At 48.9% G+C, this 21,659-nt stretch overlaps 1 protein-coding gene across 1 annotated transcript in view; it reads right to left on the bottom strand.

The window, feature by feature from the left end:
• Window positions 1-2,200: 2,200 nt before the first annotated feature.
• SCNN1B (sodium channel epithelial 1 subunit beta) overlaps window positions 2,201-21,659 on the bottom strand; it is a 39,095-nt gene continuing 19,636 nt past the window's right edge. The window contains exons 6-15 of the mRNA XM_079952771.1: window positions 17,172-17,275; window positions 15,735-15,898; window positions 14,182-14,280; window positions 11,417-11,515; window positions 10,818-10,935; window positions 7,973-8,048; window positions 7,734-7,791; window positions 6,902-6,963; window positions 4,959-5,034; window positions 2,201-3,788 (exon numbers count right to left, since the gene is read on the bottom strand). Of these exons, the coding sequence (XP_079808897.1) occupies window positions 3,378-3,788; window positions 4,959-5,034; window positions 6,902-6,963; window positions 7,734-7,791; window positions 7,973-8,048; window positions 10,818-10,935; window positions 11,417-11,515; window positions 14,182-14,280; window positions 15,735-15,898; window positions 17,172-17,275 (1,267 nt within the window). The 3' untranslated portion in view covers window positions 2,201-3,377. The remainder of the gene's footprint in view (window positions 3,789-4,958; window positions 5,035-6,901; window positions 6,964-7,733; window positions 7,792-7,972; window positions 8,049-10,817; window positions 10,936-11,416; window positions 11,516-14,181; window positions 14,281-15,734; window positions 15,899-17,171; window positions 17,276-21,659) is intronic.

Genomic DNA, 21,659 nt, shown 5'->3' with positions numbered 1-21,659 from the left:
TCACTTTGCCTTCACCCCCTTCAGGCTGCTGTTCAACAGGTGAAGCTGACTCCTGACCCATGACACTCTCTCTACCTGGGCTTTCCAGCCACTGGTATTCAGAGGCAATGATTCTTGCGACCCACAAAGCAATATGTAGGCATCATGACTAGTAGGCGTTCCGATAGCACTCAACTCCATGAATTTGTTTCATTCCCGTGTAAAGCCACCCAAGTCGGTAGCCATCCTTGTCTATGGCCGAAAGCTACCAGTTACAATGGCTTGATACTCCCTTCCCCATGAGAGGCAGCAGATTGAGAGAAGGCTTTTGCTTTCATCTCTAGCTTTGGGACTTCTGGTTGGGGCATCTGGCTGATCACTGCAAAAAGCAGGTACTTCACCAAATGGGAGCTTTTTGCCTGATCTAATGGAAATCCTTAATGAGGACTAAGTGACCTTCCAACCAGCAAAACCCCTGAACTCACAAGAACCAGCAAGAAGAGAAAGCAACACAGTTTCTTTACTCGACTTTTCTAGGAGCCAGACAGGCTTTTGCATTTCACACATAATTCTTTAGCCACCAGAGCTCTTGTCAAATTCAAAACTTGCATCTGCTTGTAATTGGTGCAGCCTAGTGAAGCTTGCACCTAAAATGTTCCTTCCCCTCCAAGTCTGGGGTTAACTCTGGCCTGGTCAGGTGGGTTATGCAAGCAGGTGAGCTGATGGGGCTTGCCTGTTTCAAGGGCCCTCTTTCTGGCTCTGTAACAAAAAAATAAAAACCTGGCAGTGTAGGGGGTGAGGGGTGTTCTCCAGGCTCAGGGCACAGCATGAGTGGAGCAGGCAGGAGAGCAACATGAGGCTTGGACTGCACCCTCTCCTCCCCCTAGCCCACCTTGCGGTAGGTGTCAGTTTTGTGCACGTGGCGTTTGGGTGCCGTTTTCTGCAACTTGAGAAAACAGGCTGGGAAATGGGGAGGAGCCTGGCTTAGGAGAGCCAATGATTGTGAGGCTTAGTCCTTGCTTGCCTGGCACAGCATCCTCTCTTGAGGGCAGCCTTGCCATGTGCTCTGGCAACCAGGTGGGATGGGCTGGCTGTGAACATTCCTCCTCCTGGGCTGGTCCATCAGGCTGGCCCCTTTCTGACGGACAGCCTGAGCCAGGCGGTGGCCTGCACAGACCGGATCCAGCTGTCTGGAGCAGGCTGCCTCTCCTAGTTCCTGGGATCACTTTGCCCTCGCTGCCATCCTGCCCATTTTTATGGGCTTGTTCGTGGCTCAGCTCTCGATTCACCCAGGACAGGGGTGTGACTTGCGACATCAGTGCTGGGGTGGGGGGGTGGGGGTGGGAAGAGCCAGCAAAGCTCCTCCTGCACAAGGCAACTCTAGGCCTGCTGCAAAAGGCAAGTCCGCTTGGGGGCTCTTTTCTGTCCTCCGGTATGGTCAGTGGGGGTGGGAGGAAGGAGCTGGAGCCTTGGTTGGTTGCTTGGCTGAAGGAAGGTCTCTCTCCCCCAACACCCTGAGGCTATCACCTTCCCATCATCTCTGCACAGCCCAGTCCCAGATATTTTGTTGCCCAAAAGCAGCTCTTCCTTCCCTTCCCTTCCCAGTTTAGGTGACTTTTGGGGCCTGGAATCTGTCTAATGCAAGGTGTCAATAGCCATGTCAGGAGAGGCAGGCGCTGTCCGTGGTAGGCAGAGGGCTGTGGAGCATTTCAGGCACTTGGCCTGATTCTTTGAACCCCTCCTACCACTTCCTCCTCCTCCATCTCCCAGGTAAGTTTAGGGGAGTGCAGTTCAGGAAAGCAGGAGTCAGGTGGCCAGAGAGCAGTATCTATATATGCCCACCAGGGGGCTATTTACTCCCCTTTTGCCCCCTTGTATTGCTGAGCTCCCTTTAGGAGGCAATCAGCCCAGCGGAGCATTGCGTGATGTGACGCTCATCTACCTTTTCTAGCTCTGGTTCTCGCCTTGTCCCAGCTCTTCTGCTAATTGGCACTAGGCCAGAAAGAGGCCAGTTGCACAGACCTTCATCCATTTTATACTAAACATGTGCATGTGTGTCAGTGTGTGTGGCTGGCACAAGGCATAAGCCCTTGATTATCATGCCACCTTCCTCGCTGGAGGCTGGTGCATCACAGAGGCTCCCATGTGCAGGTAGAGTGTCTGCCAAGAGGAAGAGGCCACCTGGTTGTCAACCAAAACTGGGCGCATTCTGCCAAAGAGATCGAAAAGGAAGCAGCATCTTTATTGGTGTGTCATGTTCCTCTTTTCCTAGAGCACGTTAGCCTATGCTCCAATTCACATCAAGTAGAGGAGAGGGCGGGAAGAGGAGGAGGTTTGAGGAAGCAGGCAAGGCAGTTGCTCTTTCTGTCTCGTTTATTGTTAGCCCACAGAAAGGCCTGAGCTGTAGGAAATGGGAGGTTGCTTGTATTGCTCTCGTAACAAGCACAGGTTGATGGTGGACTCCTCTTCAGCTTCTCTTCATCTAAAATAAACCCCACCCACAAAAAGTCCAACTCATAAAATGTTTTCCACCACAGGTGAGTTGGTATTCTGCAAAGGACTCTTACCCTCTCCCTCCAAACAAAAACTCCCTCCCCTCCTTGCAGCGTCACCATCTTCAAAACCCCAAAGTTTGAGGGCAGCAGTTTGCACAGCAGAGTCAGGTGCATGGCCAGCCAGCTCAGGCAGGCAGCAAAAGGGTTCCAGCATCACTGAAACGTCAGCCCTGGCTGGGTTAACTGAGGTGTCTGGATGGAGCTTTGCAATATAGCCCCCATTTTTACAACTCAGGCTCTGCCTGGCACTAAAGGGTTCCACAGAAGCTGCAGCCATGCACATTCCTCCAGCCAGATATGATGCTCCAACTAAGCAGTTGAGCAAAATGGGAGACCTCCAACTGATCAGTGTTTTGCAGGGGGGAGTCCAGCACAGACTGGAACATCTATGTTTGTGTGCTTAAAAGTGCTCTGCCACTCTAACCCAACGAATCCACTGGGGGGGGGGGAAGGACCACCACCACTACAGACAGACTTTGGGCAGTTAGGATAGTGACAGAGAAATGTACCGATGATGACCTATTGATTATGCAAGTGAATCAGAATGAATGCACATTTGCTGTAAACAAAGCGGAACAGACACTCAAAGCAGACTGGGCATGCCCTGACCTCTGTGCAATCCAATCGGGACAAAAGCTGAACCAAGAGCCCAAGGAGAAAGGGCTTTGCATTAGCAGCCACTCTTGAATCCCTCAATGTCCCATTGAGAAGGAGCAGGCGGTCTAGGTGGGCATTCCTGCACAGACTAGAAGACCCTTGAGGTCCCTTCCATTCTGCAATTCTATGAAGCTCCCTTGGAGGACAGAGGGGGTTTCTTGGCTCCCCTTCCACATCAGCTGGGTATTAAGCTTTAGACGGATCTGCTTCCCCATCGCTATCCATCTCCATGACATCCATGGCCGACACGCGGAGGGAGTCGTACTGGGGAGGTGGCGTTCCTGGTTCAGACCCAGCCTCGCCATCTGCGGCCAAGTCGTCATCTCCAGGATTGTCACTGGCTCCCTCCTCCCCCTCCTCCTCCCCTTGGAAGCCCAGGTTGGTGTGAGCCTCCACCCTCTCAGACACGGTGGGAAGAGCGTCCTGCTTCGGGGGCTGGCTGCGCTTTCTCCTCAGCCCCTTGAACCAGCCAATCAGCTTCAGGATAGTGATCCAGACAAAGTCGATGAGGATCTCTCCAAACTCAATGATGCACAGCACAGAGCCTCCCATCCAGAAGCCAAACTGGCCACCCAGGCTTGAGAGAAGCCAGACAACCTGCAATGGGAAGAATCACAGGTTGAGAAGGTGTTTGGAGCAGGGGGAGGTAAGGGGGGTCCTGACCCCAGGGGGGAAACTGTTGGCTTTGAGGATGGCCTTCCAGTGGAACAAGTCCAGAGGATGGAATAGGCTTTGTATCCAAGTTTTCCTCACTGGACTTTAATCACAAAAACCCTTATTTATGTCCTTTTCAATTTTACAATCATGCCTTGGATCCCGAATGCCTTGTGAGTCAACTGTTTTGGCTCCTGAACGCCACAAACCCGGAAGTGAGTGTTCTGGTTTGTGAATGTTTTTTGGAAGCCGAACTTCCAACGCGGCTTTTGTGGCTTCCAGTTGCGTGCAGAAAGCTCCTGCAGCCAATCGGAAGCCACGCCTTGGTTGTCGGACATTTTCAGAAGTTGAACGGACTTCCAGAATGGATTCCGTTCGACAACCAAAGTACGACTGTATTGGAGTACCGTGGTACCTCGGGTTATGTACTTAATTCATTCCGGAGGTCCATTCTTAACTTGAAACTGTTCTTAACCTGAAGCACCACTTTAGCTAATGGGGCCTCCCGCTGCTGCTGCGCTGCTGGAGCACGATTTCTGCTGTCATCCTGAAGCAAAGTTCTTAACCCGGGGTAATATTTCTGGGTTAGCGGAGTCTGTAACCTGAAGCATATGTAACCTGAAGCATATGTAACCCAAGGTACCACTGTATTCCCAGCCAAGGACACAACCAATTTCAGAGGGGAAGCTAACAAGACTTCAGCTTTTAAATAAACTATTGGGGGAAGTGCTGGAGATTCAAAAGCTGAAGAGTGAACAGTTTAAGCTTGTCTTTATTCCAAAGTTGGAATGAGCTCTGAGGTCTTTCCCATCTCATCATAGTCCTGGAGAGCTCTCCTGTTCACAGACGGCTCCCATTCTTTAACACCAAATCAGTATTTTCCCAGAGGCCACAACTCACCCTTTGCAACATGTGAAATAATAGCATCCCTGAGACAGTTTCTGTGACAACTCAGAAACAAAAGCCAAACCAGGAGGCACCTGAGAGAAGGGAAATGCATTTCCAGTGTAGAGGGTGGGGCTTAAAACACACCCCGCATTACTATTATACAACCCCCCACCCTGTGCTTCATAGAATAGGCTGAGCAAGGGGATCTGGACCCAGCCCACTTACAGTTGTCCCTGCTGTCTCCACAATGGTTCGGTAGTTGTACTCTTGGAAATAGATGTTGAGCTTGATGATCCCACTCCTGCAGGAAGCGAGAGGAGAAACAATGAGCTCCTCTTCATCAAACATTCATTCACCAGGCCTGATAAGCTGCTGCCTGAGATCCTGCCCTTCCCTTCCTACAGGCTCCTGCCCTGGAGTTGGTGGCCATCACCGCCTCCTGTGGCAGGGAGTTCCACAGTTTCTCTGTGCTGTGCAAAGAAATACTTTCCTCCATCTGTCCTGAATTTCCCAGCTTCACTGGACTTCTGAGCATTAGCAAAGAGGGGGAGAAACTTCCCCCTATCCATTTTCTCCACGCCACAGGCAGCCCACTCTCACTTGGTGGCTCTGGTATACGTGGCACACAGGAAGGCTCGGCAAACAAGGCTGTGGCAGCTGCTGCAGCTGCAAAGCGGGCCTATAAACCTGGGGCCAGTCGCCCAACTTCCGGCTGCTCCGGAGCAGCCGAGATCAAACTGGTTGCAGTTTGCGGGAGAAGGCTGAGACACTTTGCAGAGCTGCAATTTCGCAATTGGTGGAGGTAAAAGGCTTGCAATGCGGCGGCGGCAGCTGCTGCAAGGGACCATGCACAGCCTGGAACAGCTGGGGCTGGCTGAAGCGCATTCCTCCTAGGCCTGCCTTTGCCGCAAGAGCTTTCCAAAGTGGGTTCTGGGGCTGGAGGATTGGCACCTCCTGGGGCTCAGAAAGCAGGGAGAGCAGCTAGGCTGGGCGAGTCTCAGAAGCCAGAGGGGGCTTTGGTGGTTCTCGCCTGTGCTTTGTGGCCAGAGCAGACGCAAAAAAGAGGAGCCATGCAAAAGGAGCAGCAACTATCCCAAGAAGGCCTGACGGGAGCAGGGAGAGCACAGCACCCTGGGCTTGGCCCTCAGCAACTGAGCATCACAAAAACTTCCCTGGAGAAGGAGCCTTCATCCCACATACCTCGGCTCTATGGCTTGGTGTGGTTGGGAATCTGCTGAGGGCTCCCTTCCCCTCCTCCCTATTTGCTTGATCCTGGAGGTGGTGAGGAGAGGCCACAGCCTGATGGATCCCTGCTTGCTCTCTGCCTGGCAAGCAGTTAGATGGCAGGGATGAAGAGCAGCCAGGGAGCGGGGCAAGGGCTGGATGAGTTCTTGCCTCAGGCCCCTCCAAGCCCTGGAGCCAACCTTGCCTCTACCACACATTGATTTTTACTGCATTCATAGCCCACCCTTTTCTCCAAGGGGTTCAAGGTGGTGTACATGCTTCTTTCCCCCTTCTCACTGAATCCCTGCAACAACCCTGTGAGGTAGGTTCCACTGAGAGGCAGCAGCTGCCCTAAGATCGCTCCATGCAGGGATGAGTGGGGATCCAAACCCAGGTCTCCCAGGTCCTCGTCTGGCACTCTAACCACTGCACCACACTGTCACTCAAGCCCCAGGCTGCCAGCTTAATTAGCTGCCTTCCCTTCTTCTGACGTGGGTGGCACTGTGGGTTAAACCACAGAGCCTAGGGCTTGCCAATCAGAAGGTCAGCGGTTCGAATCCCCGTGACGGGGTGAGCTCCCATTGCTCGGTCCCCGCTCCTGCCAACCTAGCCGTTCGAAAGCACGTCAAAGTGCAAGTAGATAAATAGGTACTGCTCCGGCAGGAAGGTAAACGGTGTTTCCGTGCGCTGCTCTGGTTCGCCAGAAGTGGCTTAGTCATGCTGGCCACATGACATGGAAGCTGTACGCCGGCTCCCTCTGCCAATAAAGTGAGATGAGCACCGCAACCCCAGAGTCGGCCACGACTGGACCTAATGGTCAGGGGTCCCTTGACCTTTACCTTCCCTTCTTCTGCATCTCCCTGTCTAACCCCCCCCCCCAGCCCTCCTCCTTGTGTCTCCCCATCCACTCCTTGTGGATCATGGAGCAGCTGGCTTTTACTCACCTGTCCACAGTGATATCGCGTGACTTATTTCTTTCATAGGATAAAATATGGAATATCCAGTTCTAGAAAGAAGAAACAAAATAAGGTTTCTGGAAGGAGGGATGCTCTGACTGCCATCTGTGTGCAGGACGTTCCCCCCCCCCCTTTTCCTTACTTGTACATGCAACGTCAGGTGCCTTGCAAATGAATAAATGTAAATGAATTAATTGATTGCCTTTCTGACGTGGGTACATTTTTAGAAGCATAAAGCACTCTTATCCATTCAGGGCAAATAAAAGAAAGTACTTCTTCACGCAGTTAAACTATGGAACTCCCTCCCACAGGAGGCAGTCATATTCACCAACCTAGATGACTTTAAAAGAAGATTAAACAAATTCATGGAGAAGAGGGCTATCAATGGCTATTTGCCACAATGGCTATGCTCTACCTCCATGGATGAAGGCAGCAATGCTACTGAATGCCAGTTGCTGGAAACCTACACGAGGGGAGAATGCTTGCAGGCTTCTCAATGGGGCATCTGGTTAGTCACTGTGAAAGCAGGGAGCTGAACTAGAGGGGACCCCTTTGACCTGATCCAGCAGGCTATTATGTTCTCAAAACAGGAGCTTATTTTTTATTTTTAATATTCCCTATTGGATGAATTTCATCCCTTTTAAATCGAGCCACTTCTCTTTGTGTTTTTTAAATAAATTTAATCTTACGCACCCGAATCTGGGACTGAGCTGCTTTAAAAGCCCCAACCACCTTAGCATCTACCCAACTCCATGTGGGTAGATCTTCAGAACATCCAGAAGACAAAAGATTTCCCCGAAAGCATCTCCGGGAGACCCACCTCAGAAGCTTCAGAAGGCCAGTCAGCCATGGAGATAGTCATCTTGTACTGGGTGTTGCTGTCGAAAAAGGAAGGAGAGAGAGTTGTCATTCCCTGTCCCCCCCTTCCCCGTCTCTTTGCACAGCAAAGCTCAGCTGGGTTATTCCAGCTGCCCCACTGGAGAGGCCCAGGGGTCAGTGCAAGACGGAGAGCAGGACTTCTGTGTCTCGGGAACTTTGTGGGACGCCGCCTGTACTTACTTGCAGGTCTCCTTGCAAGACTCGATGCAGGTCTGGCGGATCTCCAGTTGGTTGCGCAGCTCAGAGAAGCAATATGCTGCGGAGTTCAAACAAAGCACAGTCTTTGCTTTCAGGAACTTGAGTGGAGTTGTTTTCTCCCTGCTGAATTTGCGGGGCTTAAAAGCTCATGGAAGGGCCAAAGGGGGGAGGATTGTTCCTGTGATGCCTGCTTCCCTCACCCAGGGCCGGATTTAGGTCTGATGAGGCCCTAAGCTACTGATGGTAATGGGTCCAGCTGTCCTTTGTCAACAACAAATTGTCCCTGTTTTTTTGTGTTGAATATATGCTATATGGTAATTTATGGACCTAATAGGCATCTAAAGCCATTTAGAAACACTGTTGCTGTATGTAGGCTTTATTTTATTTGTTTATCTTATATTTTGGAAATGTACATCCAGGTTTTTTTTCCTTTAAATTTTGTGGGGGCCCCCAAGAGAGTGGGGCCCCTAAGCTATAGCTTGTTTAGCTTATACGTAAATCCGGCACTGCGCTCACCCCAAATCAAGCTGCTGTTGTCCAGAGCGGAACTGAAGGTCCACACTGCTCTGGCAACCCGTCCCACATTCATAAGAACTTGACCTTATGGTGTGGCAACACTTTGTAACTCCCTGCCTATTGATATGAGTCAGGCACCTTCACTGCACACCTGCTGAAAACATAATTGTTTAAAACTGTCTTCAATATATTGTTATTTAAACTTTTCAAACATTTAAATTATTGTTGTTGATTTACACTTTTAATGCTTTTTTTGTTTAGACCACTTTGAGGTGGGTTGTGTTTTTATGATTAAGTGGTGTATAAAGACTCTATGAAATAAAACAAAACAGATTATCTTCACAAGTTGAATCTAAAATTGCAAGCTTTGGAAGTGGCAGAGAGATATTTCTAAATTTGTCTGGCAGGGCAAAAAGCCCAGAATTAAGTTTAAGATATTAACTGATGCGAAAGAAAGAGGGGGCTTTGCCCTGCCAGACTTAAGGCTGTACTATGAATCAGCAGCTTTTTGCTGGTTGAAAGATTGGCTGCTTCTCGAAGACACTGACGTACTAGATCTGGAAGGTTTTGACAATGCGTTTGGTTGGCATGCATATTTATGGTATGACAAGGTTAAGATCAATAAGAATTTCAAGAACCATATTGTCAGAAAAGCAGTGTTTAATGTCTGGACAAAATACAAAGACTTATTGGAAAACAAAACTCCAAGGTGGCTTTCACCATTGGAAGCTAAGGCCCGGAAAAGACTCAATATGGAGGCCAAATGGCCGAAGTATTGGGAAATATTAGAAAAAGATGGAGATATTTGGAAATTGCAGAGTCAGGAGAAAATGAAAGACAAAGTGCGAGATTGGTTACATTATGCTCAGATTAAAGAAGTTTTTAAACTTGATAAAAAGTTAGGATTCCAGGTGGAAAAATCGAAGTTAGAAACGGAATTGTTAGAGCCTAAGACTAAGGTACTCTCAAGAATGTATAACTTGTTGTTAAAATGGAACACACAAGATGAAATGGTTAAATCGGCTATGATAAAGTGGGCACAGGACATTGGGTATAATATTATGTTTGAGGACTGGGAAAAGTTATGGACCATTGGGCTGAATTTCACTGCATGTAATGCTTTGAAAGAAAATGTAATGAAAATGATATATAGATGGTACATGACCCCAGTCAAACTTGCAAAAATATACCACTTGTCTGATAATAAGTGTTGGAAATGCAGGGAAAGTGAAGGAACGTTCTTTCACCTCTGGTGGACTTGCCCTAGGGTTAAGGCCTTCTGGGAAATGATATATAATGAGCTGAAAAAGGTATTCAAGTATACCTTCCCTAAGAAACCAGAGGCCTTCCTTTTGGGTATTGTCGGCCAGAGGGTGATAAAGAAGGACAGAACTTTTTTCCTGTATGCAACAACGGCAGCAAGGATACTCATCGCTAAGCATTGGAAAACCCAACATCTACCCACACTGGAAGAATGGCAGATGCAACTGATGGACTATATGGAACTGGCCGAGATGACTGGCAGAATTCGAGACCTGGGAGAGGAGACGGTGGAAGAAGATTAGAAGAAATTTAAGGACTATTTGCAAAAATATTGTAAACTGTATGAATGTTAAGGAGGATGCTTGATCACAAACAACTTGGCACCATTGAATTAGATAAACTGAACTATGAAGATAAGCTAAATTTAGGAAAAAATCAATTTTTAGATAATGATTAGGCTAAACTAAAAAGTTTTAAAAAGTCAAATGAATATATCTAAAATTTAAGATATAACATTGGAAAATTAGATAAGGTGGGGACAAGGTGATAAATGGCTGAATTAATTTTTATATTTTGGAATGTAGGAGAGGGAGATGTGAGGAAGTCCAAAAAGGATAAGAAAATATGTTATGAAATGTGATGTTTTTTGTATGTTTCGTTTATTATGTTATATTTTTTTAAAAAAACTATTAATAAATATTATATAAAAAAATAAAAATAAAATTGCAAGCTTTGACACTTCGCTTTTTAAAACACACACCAAACGATGGAAAGACATTCAAAACAAAAACAGATGCATGAGTTTTAATTCCTGGCCCTTTCAAAGCATTGCCCAGGCTCCCAGTGTGCCTTCCTTGCTTGACTAATCCATCATGGTCAATGACCCCTTTACACAGGTGGAACACACACAATATCCAACACCCACTAAATAAACCAAATAGCTGTAACTAAACAAGGAAGCTGGACTGCTTGGGCAGTGTTTGCAGGGCAAACACACTTTCCCCAAGAAGGGGAGCACCCCCCGCGTCCTTTCTGTGTCCATTCTCACCCCAGTCTGGAAACTCCTGATTGTTGCAGTAAGGCTTCCCTTGGACCCTAGGGAAGGAGTAGTGGCAGCAGTTGCAGTCCTTCACCATCCAAGCTTGGAAGCAGGAACGTAGGCAAGCCTGGAGGAAGAGAGGACTCTGCTTAGAGCCAGCGAGTTCCCAAGAGGACTTGGAATCACAGAATGGTAGAGTTGGAAGGGACCATGAGGGTCATCTGGTCCAATCCCCCTGCAATGCAGAAATCCTTTGCCCAACGTTGGGCTCGAACCCACAACCCTCAGATTAAGAGCCTTATGCTCTACCGATTGAGCTATCCCTCCAAGAGGGGACCTTGGGTTAAGTCTCTCTCTCAGCCTCCATCGCCCATGTGAGGAGGGAGACCAACTGAGAAAGGACATCACCTGTATTTCTAGCCAGGAGTGGCTTAGAGTGATGCAACAGGTAAATAAAACCTTGGGTCAGGTCCAACCATGACCTCAGCAACCCACCACTATCGGACCTTCTTGAAACTGCATCAAAAGTTGCTAAGGAGACACAACTTGGGACAAACTTGCTTGACTGGATGGTTGAGGGGGAACAGAACACGGTCTGTATTACTTACCTGGATGGAGTAGGTTGTCCTGTAGACCCCTCCTGTGGAGCTCCCCTTGCGGTCTTCCATAGTGCAGTTGGAGCAGGGCTCAGTCGGCACTGTTTCCTCCTGTAGGGAGGAGGAGGAGGAGGGGAGAAGTAAAACCTTTCTGGATTTGTTGGGTCAGGAAATCCTCCTTGCCCCTTGCCCCAGCTACCTGTTCCTGAGGAAGAGGGCAACCTAGGTGAGTTAGGTTTCCACCGTATCTCCTCCTGCTGAGACCAGATCCTAGGATTGTAGAATTACAGAGCTGAAAGGGACTCCAAGGGTCTTCTAGTCCAACCCCCTGTCCTGTCCTATACTCTCTACAAAGACCTGAGGAACAAGATCACCACCCTACTCGTACTAACCATCCCAGGGCGCTCAACCACTGGCACAATGTCCTTTCTTCTATCAGATCAAAATGAGCAGATAACAGCAAAGGTTGCTAGGTTCATAGCAGGGGCAATCAGAATAAGGTCCACTAACTGACTGCTGATTCAGGACTTTAAATTGTGCTTTTATATCAAATTTCCTTTTCTACGTATACTGTAATGTTTTACTGTTGCTATGGCCATTGGCTAATGCGAATAAAGTTTTATCTCTCTCTCTCCAACCCCCTGCAATGCTCAAGAATCCCTGACCGACAACCAGATAAGCTGATTCCACTCAATTCCAAGTGGAGGGATCAGGGAAAAAGCCCAACCAACCTTGCCCCCAAGCACTGGGGAAACTCCATTTATCTGAATCTACCCAACATCCCATCACAGGACTTAGAAGTTGTTGTGACCCAGCTCCCTACTCCCTCATCTTGGCAAGAGAGCTTCTTCTGCAGACTAGGAGGCTCCCTTCAGTCTAAAAACCTGACTCATCCTAAGCCTGGAATGGGCAAAAAAGTGCATATTGGGTTTGGGACTGAAGTTCCCCCAAGATTTTATAATGTCCCTACATTTCCTAGTCCATCCTTTTGCAGCCTGGTGTTGCCCAGATGTTTTGGACATCAGCCACAGCTGGCTGTATGGAAACATAGCCACTGGTGGCTGGGGCGGATGAGAAGGGTTGTAATGCAAAACATCCAGAGGGCAGCTTAACTCAATGGCAGAACATCCAGTTCAATCCCAAATGCCATCTTCAGATAGGATTAGGAATGTCCTCCTGCCTGAAGCACTGGAGATCTTCTGCCCGTCAGTGTAGACAATACTGAGCTAGATGGACCAGGTGTCTTCCTATGTCCCGGTTTAAATCAGCCCTTGATTCAGAAACAAAGAGGACTGGAACCTTGTGTTGTTTTTAAGGGAAGGACCATCGCTCAGTGGTAGTAGAGCATTTACTTCCTATGTTCCTAGTTAATAGTTGATCTGCGCTACTGAAGTTCTCACCTCTTGGCACACATCAGATAGGTATTATTTACCAGCCGTTCTTCCACTATAGACTTTACTGGGCTTTTAAACCTGTTGACGTCCTTTACAACATGAGTGGTGATTTCCCCTCCCAGGAAGCAGAGCGGCCAAGGCAGAGTAAGGCAAGTTGCCTTTGGCTATGGAAGAAACCAAACACCTTGCGCCTTCCATGTTTGGAGGGCTTGTCTGCCATTGTTTACATGAAAACAGTTTACATGAGCAGGAGTCGAAGGAAGGAGGCGACCGCCAGCCTTTCCTTCTTGGAGACACATTTAGAGCAGCGGAGACGTACTTAGGGACTTGGGAAAGGAGGAGGCAGCCGGCTGCTCCCTCTCCAGCCTCCTGCCCCTTGGCTGAAACAAACTTTGGCTTTTCAGTTTACAGTTGTTGGGATTTTGTGCAAGAGGGGAGGAATGCTGGGAAACTTGCCCTTCGACTTGCTGTGCAGAAAGCAGCAGCAGCAGCAGCAATATGCGTGGCAGAAGCAGAGGCCTCCAGCAAAGGAGAGTCCCCACCACTCAAGCCACCCGCTCTGCTCTGCAGAGGCAACCTCTGCTCATCAGGGGAAACACAGAATTGTAAAGTTGGAAGGGCATTTATTCCAACCACTGCAATGCGGGAATCACAGCTATGGGTTACTTCCAAACAAACAAACAAAACCACCCTGCATGCTTGGGAGCTACTCTGGCCAGGAGGCAAAACTGCCCCACAACACACAACACACAGACAGAGGGAAGAGGGAAATGCACTCTGCACATGCTCAAGGACACTCCCATTTGTTCGTTGGAACCAACTGCCCAGAGAAAGACATCCGATCTCAGGGTGACTTAAAATCAAGAGAGCAGGCACTGAAAGCTGTTTCCCTTCTCTGAGTTGTTTTAGACCAGTGGTTCCCAGATCATTTGGGCTACTGCCCCCTTGGTTCCATAAACTCATCCCCAGTGTTATCTACCCTATAAAAAGCATTATTCAGAATAGCAGTTTGCAGGACCCAGTAAGGAAGACAATAACCCAACACAATTCAAAACAGTCACCATTAACTGCCAATTTATTCAAAATCAAGTTTAAAATATTTAGCTTCATTAACAAAACTGACAGACTTGATCCTGTGATACTAGCTTTTCAGAGTCTGATAGTCATTCACACCTCCAGCACCCCACCCTGCCCCCTTGCCTCTGAGCAGCCCTTTAGGTAATCCTGCAGCCCCGCAGGGGGTAGCACACATTGGGAACCACTGTTTTAAACTGTGTTTTAATTGTTGCAACCCACTCTGGGACCTTAGGGTGGAGGGCTTGAGGATGACGATGATAAATTAATACTAAATTAACAATTGGAGTGAAGTGGAGAAATCATTACCTGGTAAGTAGGATAGTCTTGATACAGATTCTTTATAGGGATGTCTGACCCGTTCACTGTGCAGTCGCTGTAAGGAGCTCCCATCCGCACAAGTTCATCCTAGAAAGAAAGAAAGAAAGAAAGAAAGAAAGAAAGGAAGGAAGGAAGAAATCTTAAGGGCAGGCGGGATCCCCAAACAGTTGCTTCTTGTTCTCAGTTCTCCTGCCACCCCATAAAAGAAGCACCAGGTCCCTGAAAGGCAGTGACACTGCCCTGAAATGAAGAGAGGAAGGGGACTTTGCTCCCTGCATGCAAAAGTCTCTGTTTTGTTGCGTCAAGAAGACACCAGAAACATCTGTATGTTTTCCTGAAGTCTTAGGCTGTGTACACTTCCCTGGGCTGAAAACACAGCGAGGTCGTACTTTTTTCAATTAAGATCAAAGCTGGTTTTGTGGGGAAGTGCACCATAACGCAGAATTTCATAGGAAACGGCAGGATAGGTATGGATTGGCTAATGTCACGTGTACGCCTCTTCCCAAACCAGTTGTGGGAGCACACTTGATGCAGAATAAACAGGAGCATGTGTACGCAGCCTTGCAAGCAAAGTAGGAACATCAGAAAAGCCTGCGTGCCGGACTAGGCCAAAGAGGACCATCTAATCCAGCCTCCTGTGCAAGCGACAGCATTCAGCTCACCTGGGATTCCCAGAAACTGGTATTCAGCAGGACCTGAACACAAGCACCTTCTGCACCTGCCGGTGGTTGCCAGGAACTGGTATTGCAGGACAGCAAGAAGGAAGGACACTCCCTCTTGCCCTGACTCTTGGTGAAACTGGATTTTAGGTGTACTGAAACAGGCACCCTGATTTTCTGTCTTGCTGGATAAAGTTTGGCTTCAGGGTGGGGAGGAGTTTCGGCCAAGGAAGGCTTGGCGTTTGAGTCTTCCTAAAGCAGAGTCCTGTCATCTTAAAAAGCAGAGACATCACCTTGCCAACAAAGGTCCATATAGTAAAAGCTATGGTTTTCCCAGTAGTGATGTATGGAAGTGAAAGCTGGAGCATAAAGAAGGCTGATCGCCGAAGAATTGATGCTTTTGAATTATGGTGCTGGAGGAGACTCTTGAGAGTCCCATGGACTGCAAGAAGATCAAACCTCTCTATTCTTAAGGAAATCAGCCCTGAGTGCTCACTGGAAGGACAGATCGTGAAGCTGAGGCTCCAATACTTTGGGCACCTCATGAGAAGAGAAGACTCCCTGGAAAAGACCCTGAAGTTGGGAAAGATTGAGGGCACAAGGAGAAGGGGATGACAGAGGACGAGATGGTTGGATGGTGTTCTCGAAGGTACCAGCATGAGTTTGACCAAACTGCGGGAGGCAGTGGAGGACAGAAGTGCCTGGCGTGCTCTGGTCCATGGGGTCACGAAGAGTCGGACACGACTAAACGACTAAACAACAACAACGCAGAGTCCCACCTCCCTACTGGCTGGACCCAAGTTGGCTGGACCCAAGAGAGTCTCAGCCACTCCCATCCCCGCCCCAAGTTCTGTGAACAGTCGGGACATGCCAGGCACCTACCACCAAGACGCCAATGGAGGTCTCTGTCCCAGACATGGCATAGATGCCCTGATCCTTCAGGAAAGGGAAGGTCTTCTGCTCATGCAGCATCAGCCAGGCCCCGGCCGTCGAGGTGAGGTAGGGGATGTAGTCGTCTTGGCTGATGTCCAGGATCAGCTTCAGCCCTGGGCAAAGGGAGCAAAGACCAATCGTCAGCCTGTGGCCCCCAGCAAGCAGCGCGGGAGCTGGAATCGGCAGTGGGGGGTGGGCACAAAGAGAGACACAAAGTCCCCACCTGAGCCTCATTCTAGCTGCAACAGGCACCTTTGGAGAGGAGAAGAGAGGGCTTGGCTCTGTCTGGCCTGGCCTAGGGAGGACTCTGTGGTATCTTCTAGTCTGGGGAGCAAAGCCGGCTCTGCCATTAGGCAGAGGGAGGTGGCTGACTCAGGCAGGAAAAAAAGAGAGCCATCAGGGCCTCAGGTGGCAAAATAACATGGACATGCTTTCATGCTGGGAGGGAAGACTCCCTTGGCTCTTCTGCCTCCAGGGACAAAATGTCTTAAGCCGGCCCTGCTGTTGGGGTGGCTGGTTGCCTGCCATGCACAGGCTTTGCAGGACTGCATGGCTTCGGGGCAGAGCATTAGTTCAAACCTCTGCCAGGCATCTCCAGTGAAAAGGTCACAGGGCTGGGAAAGTTACAGGGAACCAGGCAGAGGGCCTTCTCGGTAGTGGCACCCGCCCTGTGGAACGCCCTCCCACCAGATGTCAAAGAGAACAACAACTACCAGACTTTTAGAAGACATCTGAAGGCAGCCCTCTTTAGGGAAGCTTTAGGGAAGCTCCACCCCCATCGTTCTGCCCGGACGCTGAGGTCCAGCGCCGAGGGCCTTCTGGCGGTTCCTTCATTGCGAGAAGCAAAGCTACAGGGAACCAGGCAGAGGGCCTTCTCGGTCGTGGCGCCTGCCCTGTGGAAAGCCCTCCCATCAGATGTCAAAGCGATAAATAACTACCTGACATTCAGAAGACATCTTAAGGCAGCCCTGTTCAGGGAAGTTTTTAATCTGTGATATTTTAGTGTATTTTTGGTTTTTATGGAAGCCGCCCAGAGTGGCTGGGGAAACCCAGCCAGATGGGCGGGGTACAAATAATAAATTATTATTATTATTATTATTATTATTATTATTATTATTTAATGTTTGATGCATCACTGTATTTTAATATTTTGTTGGAAGCCGCCTAGAACGGATTAGGAACGCCCATCTAAACAGCACGTGCTTTCCCCATCACTCCCTCCACCTGGAGGCCTGGGAATCAGGCCCCTTTTCACGATGGCACCCTAAGACTCCAGAGGGCCCCCCTCCTTGCTACCCAGAGAAACCTGCAAGGGCATTCAGATTTGGAGGGGGAAAGCAAAGCCAGATGTCAGGGCTGCTCCTTTGCCTCTTCTGTGCTACCTACCAAACTCTGCGCCAGGATTGGAAGAGATGAGTGGCTTCTTCTCCACGCCCCAGTTGAAGATGTAGCAGTTGCCGTGGTCCGGGTGGTAGAGGTGGGTGAAGTTCCTGCAGAAGGAAGCCCAGGTGAGAAAGGGGGAGAGGGGCGCACATTTGGGAAGGGAGCAGTTCACTTGGCTTGCAAAAAAACAAAACAAAACAAAAACCTTCTGGGGAGGGACCCTCTAATACACCAGTGGTCTCCAAACATTTTTTTGGGGGGGGGGTCTCACCCCCTTGGTTCCCTAAACTCCTCTCCGGTCCCCTCCACCCCAAATAAAGCATTATTCAAAATAGTGGTTTGCATGACCCAGTAAGGGAGATAATAACCCAATACAGTTTAAAACAGTCACAATTAATTGTGTGTTTATTCAAATCCCCACTCAGCCATGAAGCTCACTAGGTGACCTTGGGCCAGTCACTGCCTCTCAGCCTGACCTATCTCATAGGGTTGTTGCGAGGATAAAATGTGGGGGAAGAGAACTATGCAGTGCCTTTTTCTAAAAAAAATGTTTAGGGGTACAGTACTCTCATTTTGTCTCAAGAAAACCACCATTTTATAGTTCGAATTGGGAAAAATAAATACAGTAAATGGATAAAAGTACAAAGATTCACAAAATGTTTAGGGGTATGCATACCCCTGCATCCCGCCAGAATAAAAGCACTGGAACTATGTATGCCACCTTGAGCTCTTTGGAGGAAAGAAGGTGGGGCATAAATGCAATCAATCAATCAATCAATCAATCAATCAATCAATCACTGCTAATTCCTCTGTCCCCTGCAGCATTCTGGGCCCAAATTGATAGTCTGTATTTATCGATGCCAAAAAGGCTGGTTGTGAATGATTAGAGGCAGCAGCCACCACCTCACTCTGCATCATATTATCAAGGCACCAGTTGAGGAGGGAGGGGGGAGCTCTCAAAAATGCCCGAGCCAAAGACCCAAACCACAAACTGCAGCAGAAGGCAACCCCACCCTCTCCCACCAAGCTCCCTGAGCTACAAGCAACACCTGCCCCATCAAAACATCCTAAAGGGCTAAAAAGATATGTCAACTGCTATCTTGATGGCCTTTGGCCAAAGGGGTTTTCTTTCTCCTTTCTTGACAACAAAAGGAGCAGGGCCTGCATTGAAGGTCAGGTGCATGTCGTCAGGCAAAACTTATTTGCTCACCTGATTTCTGGTCCTCACAAACAGAACCCGAGAGGTCTGGTGACAGACAGGCCTTGGGATAAAAAAGCAAATTGCAAACAAGAGAGCGAAGAGCCAAATAGAGCAGAAGGAAAGTCAGGGATGCGCCAGTCGGGTGACATTTGGCTTTTGGCACTTGGAAGGGGGGTGAGGGGGTGGCTCTCAGCGAAATCCCAGACGTCACTCCAAAGAGAACGTCATTCTCAGCTAGAATGACGGGAAGCAGCAGGGTGGGGTCAGCCCTGGAGGAAAGGCCAAGGCCCCTTAAGGCTGCCTCCATGGAAAGATGGCTTCCAAGTCAAGGGAAGAGAGTTCAGCTCTTGTTCTACAATAGAGCAGCCTCATCTGGACTCCTGGGTCCAGTGCTGGACACCACGCTTGAAGGACGCCAACAAACCGCAAGAGCTTTAGAGAAGCGCAGTGAAGATGGAAAACCAGTCCTGTGAGGGAAGGTTGAAGGAACTGGAGCATATTGAATAGAATCATAGGATGGTTGGAAAGGACCCCCAAAGGTCATCTAGTCCAACCCCCTGTGAAGTAGGAATCGCAGCTAAAGAATCCTTGACAGATGGCCATCCAAGCTCTGCTTAGAAACCACCAAAGAAGGAGATTGTGGGAGGCTGGGGAGCAGGAGGTAGGGATACCTGTCCCATGGAAGAGGGGGGAAATGTGCCCTTTGGGCAAAATAAAGTGGGCTTGAGTTACAGGATAGATCTCAGAAGGGCAGCAGAAGATGCATCGGGGGCCTCTAGGCTGTGTCGCTATTTTGCAGGAGGGATTCAAGAGCAGACAAGAGCTTTAGGTTGGTGCTATTAAGGCGGATCTGAGTGCTCTGCCTCCCTGGCGCAACGTCCACTTTAAAAAAAGAGAAAAGAGGACTTTTTGCAGCTATTTAAATGGTGGGTAAATACATTGAAAAGTGTGGGGTGATTGATGGAAGCCTGCAAACCAGGATTAAGGATTTGTTTTGTTGTGTAACCGCCCCATAAACAAATTAGAGGGAACACACAGTAAAGACTGGGCTGAGTCCAACCACTGTGCCAGCTTTGCGCAAGCAAATAAAGTCAAGAGGTCGTCTGGAGGATGAAAAGAGCAATTTGACCCTGACCTGAGAAAGAACTGAGATGGAGCATGGACTCTCCCTTGCTGGAACTCCACAAGCCCAGGCCAGAGAGCCAGGGTTCGGGGAAGTTCTTGTTCTGCATTTGCAGCATCAGCTGAGCAGGGTGGGGTGGACTCGTAATCTGGTGAACCGGGTTCGCGTCCCCGCCTCTCCACATGCAGCTCCTGGGTGACCTTGGGCCAGTCACACTTCTCTGAAGTCTCTCAGCCACACTCACCTCACAGGGTATTTGTTGTGGAGGAGGAAGGGAAAGGAGAATGTTAGCCGCTTTGAGACTCCTTTGGGTAGTGATAAAGTGGGATATCAAATCCAAACTCCTCCTCCTCCTCCTCCTCTTCTTCTACAAAGACCCCTCCAGTTCTAGAATTGTCCCTGTGGAAGTCTGACTCCAAAACAGGATCTGCCCACAAAGTTTTCTCCCTCTCTCCTAACAGCAGAATTCATTGAAGTGGAATGTTGGAAGATTCTGGACAGATAAGTTCTTCACACAGCACACAGTTGAGCACTGTGAGAACAGGAGGCTGGACTAGATGGGGCATTGGCCAAATCTGCCATTGCACATCAGGAGAATGTCTACTCCATTGCCCCAAAGCTTGTGGGGCGAAGGGGAAGGCAGAGAGAGCAGTTTTGAGGCTTCTTTGAACTGCCTTTGTAGGAGATATGTGTGCAACAGAGTCGGGGCTGAGGAGGCTGTGATCCTCCTTGCGTTGCTCTTAGGTGACAGGAGCTGCAGTCACAGCCAATGTGGGCAGAGCACAGTGCTGGCCAGCAGATGTGCTGGGAGCCAGTAGGAGGCCCTTCTTATTTCAGCTAAGGGAGAGAGGAAATGAGTCCTGAGCTTCTGTGAGTTCCAGAGGTCTGGCCAGTGGCCAGGTGAGCCTGACTGCAAGCCCAGGTCAGCCTGCCTAGCCTGGGGCTCTGATAACCAATCTGTTAACCAATCTGTTCCTGGTTTAATTAAATAGCCCCAAGTGTTTGCTGATTGATAATTAGCCGCAATGTACTGGACACGGGTGACTCAGCAGCAGGGAAAGAAAACCCTCCATCTACAGAGCAAGCCAAGCCATTCCTCATCTTTCAGATGCAGGCAGTGAGCAAACTTTGCAGCTACACAGAAGCCTTCTTCAGTGTCCCAAGCAAGACCAGATTGCTGATTAATTCTTAGTACTTGTATACAAAAGCAGAAATCCTTCCCATTACCATGCAACATTACCAGGTTGACATCAGCCTGGACATGGAACATCGCTCTTAAATTTTATTATGATTCCTCTGGCAATGAGCATCTGTGTCTGAAAAAGGCTTCTGTGTAATCTGAAAGGTCACACGCCAAGCATTTTTACCATTAGCCAATCCAACAAAAAGAGAGTTTTGCTTCTCCTGCTGGATGGGACTCATGCAGCAGCTGAAATATTGGGCCAAAAGTTGTATCCATTTCAAGGTGGGAGCAGAGGTGGCGGCGGCGGCAGATTGTCCATTGGAAGCTGACCAAGACTTGCATTCTTTTCAGTGATTCTGCAAACTGGTCTTATTTGTTCTGGCCTCTAAGCTTCTGAGGGTCTAGGATTTTAGGTCTATTAAAATCTGATTCCAGTACACTGGATGTAATTTTTCAGACAGTAATCCGCCCGAAACCTTGAGACTGGGCTAGAAATTTAATTAAATCAAATCAGGCTATTGGTGCCAGTAAGAAGCACTAAGGCGGCAGTGGGAGTGGGGTGGAGCAGGATGGGACAGCTCCTTAAATCCACCCTCCGCACACACCCCCAGCCATCTCCTCTGAACTAGGAAACGGCTCTAGCCTTTGCCAGCCGGGTACCCTCCAGCTGTTTTGCACTACAACTCCCAGGTGCACTGGCAGGGGCTGATGGGAGCTATAGTCCACATCAGCTGGAAGGCCCTAGACTGGTGGAGTCTGCTGTAGATCAACTGTGCAGTTCCATCCTTGGATTTTGGGTGCAATTTGAGCCAAGGAAGGAATGGAAATTATTTATAGTTCCCTGCAGACCTTACACACATTTCATAGCTTGCACATGTCATCTTGTACTGCAGATCTGGTGATACAAATTCATGGAGGAGACACAGCTATCAATGGCTACCGGCCATGATGGGTTTGTTCTGCCTCCACTGTTGGAGGCAATAT

Source organism: Podarcis cretensis (assembly GCF_951804945.1).
Source record: "Podarcis cretensis genome assembly, chromosome: 14".
NCBI classification, from domain to species: Eukaryota; Metazoa; Chordata; class Lepidosauria; order Squamata; family Lacertidae; genus Podarcis; species Podarcis cretensis.
The sequence above is the reverse complement of the archived record's forward strand: the minus strand, read 5'-3'. Positions and strand labels throughout refer to the sequence as shown.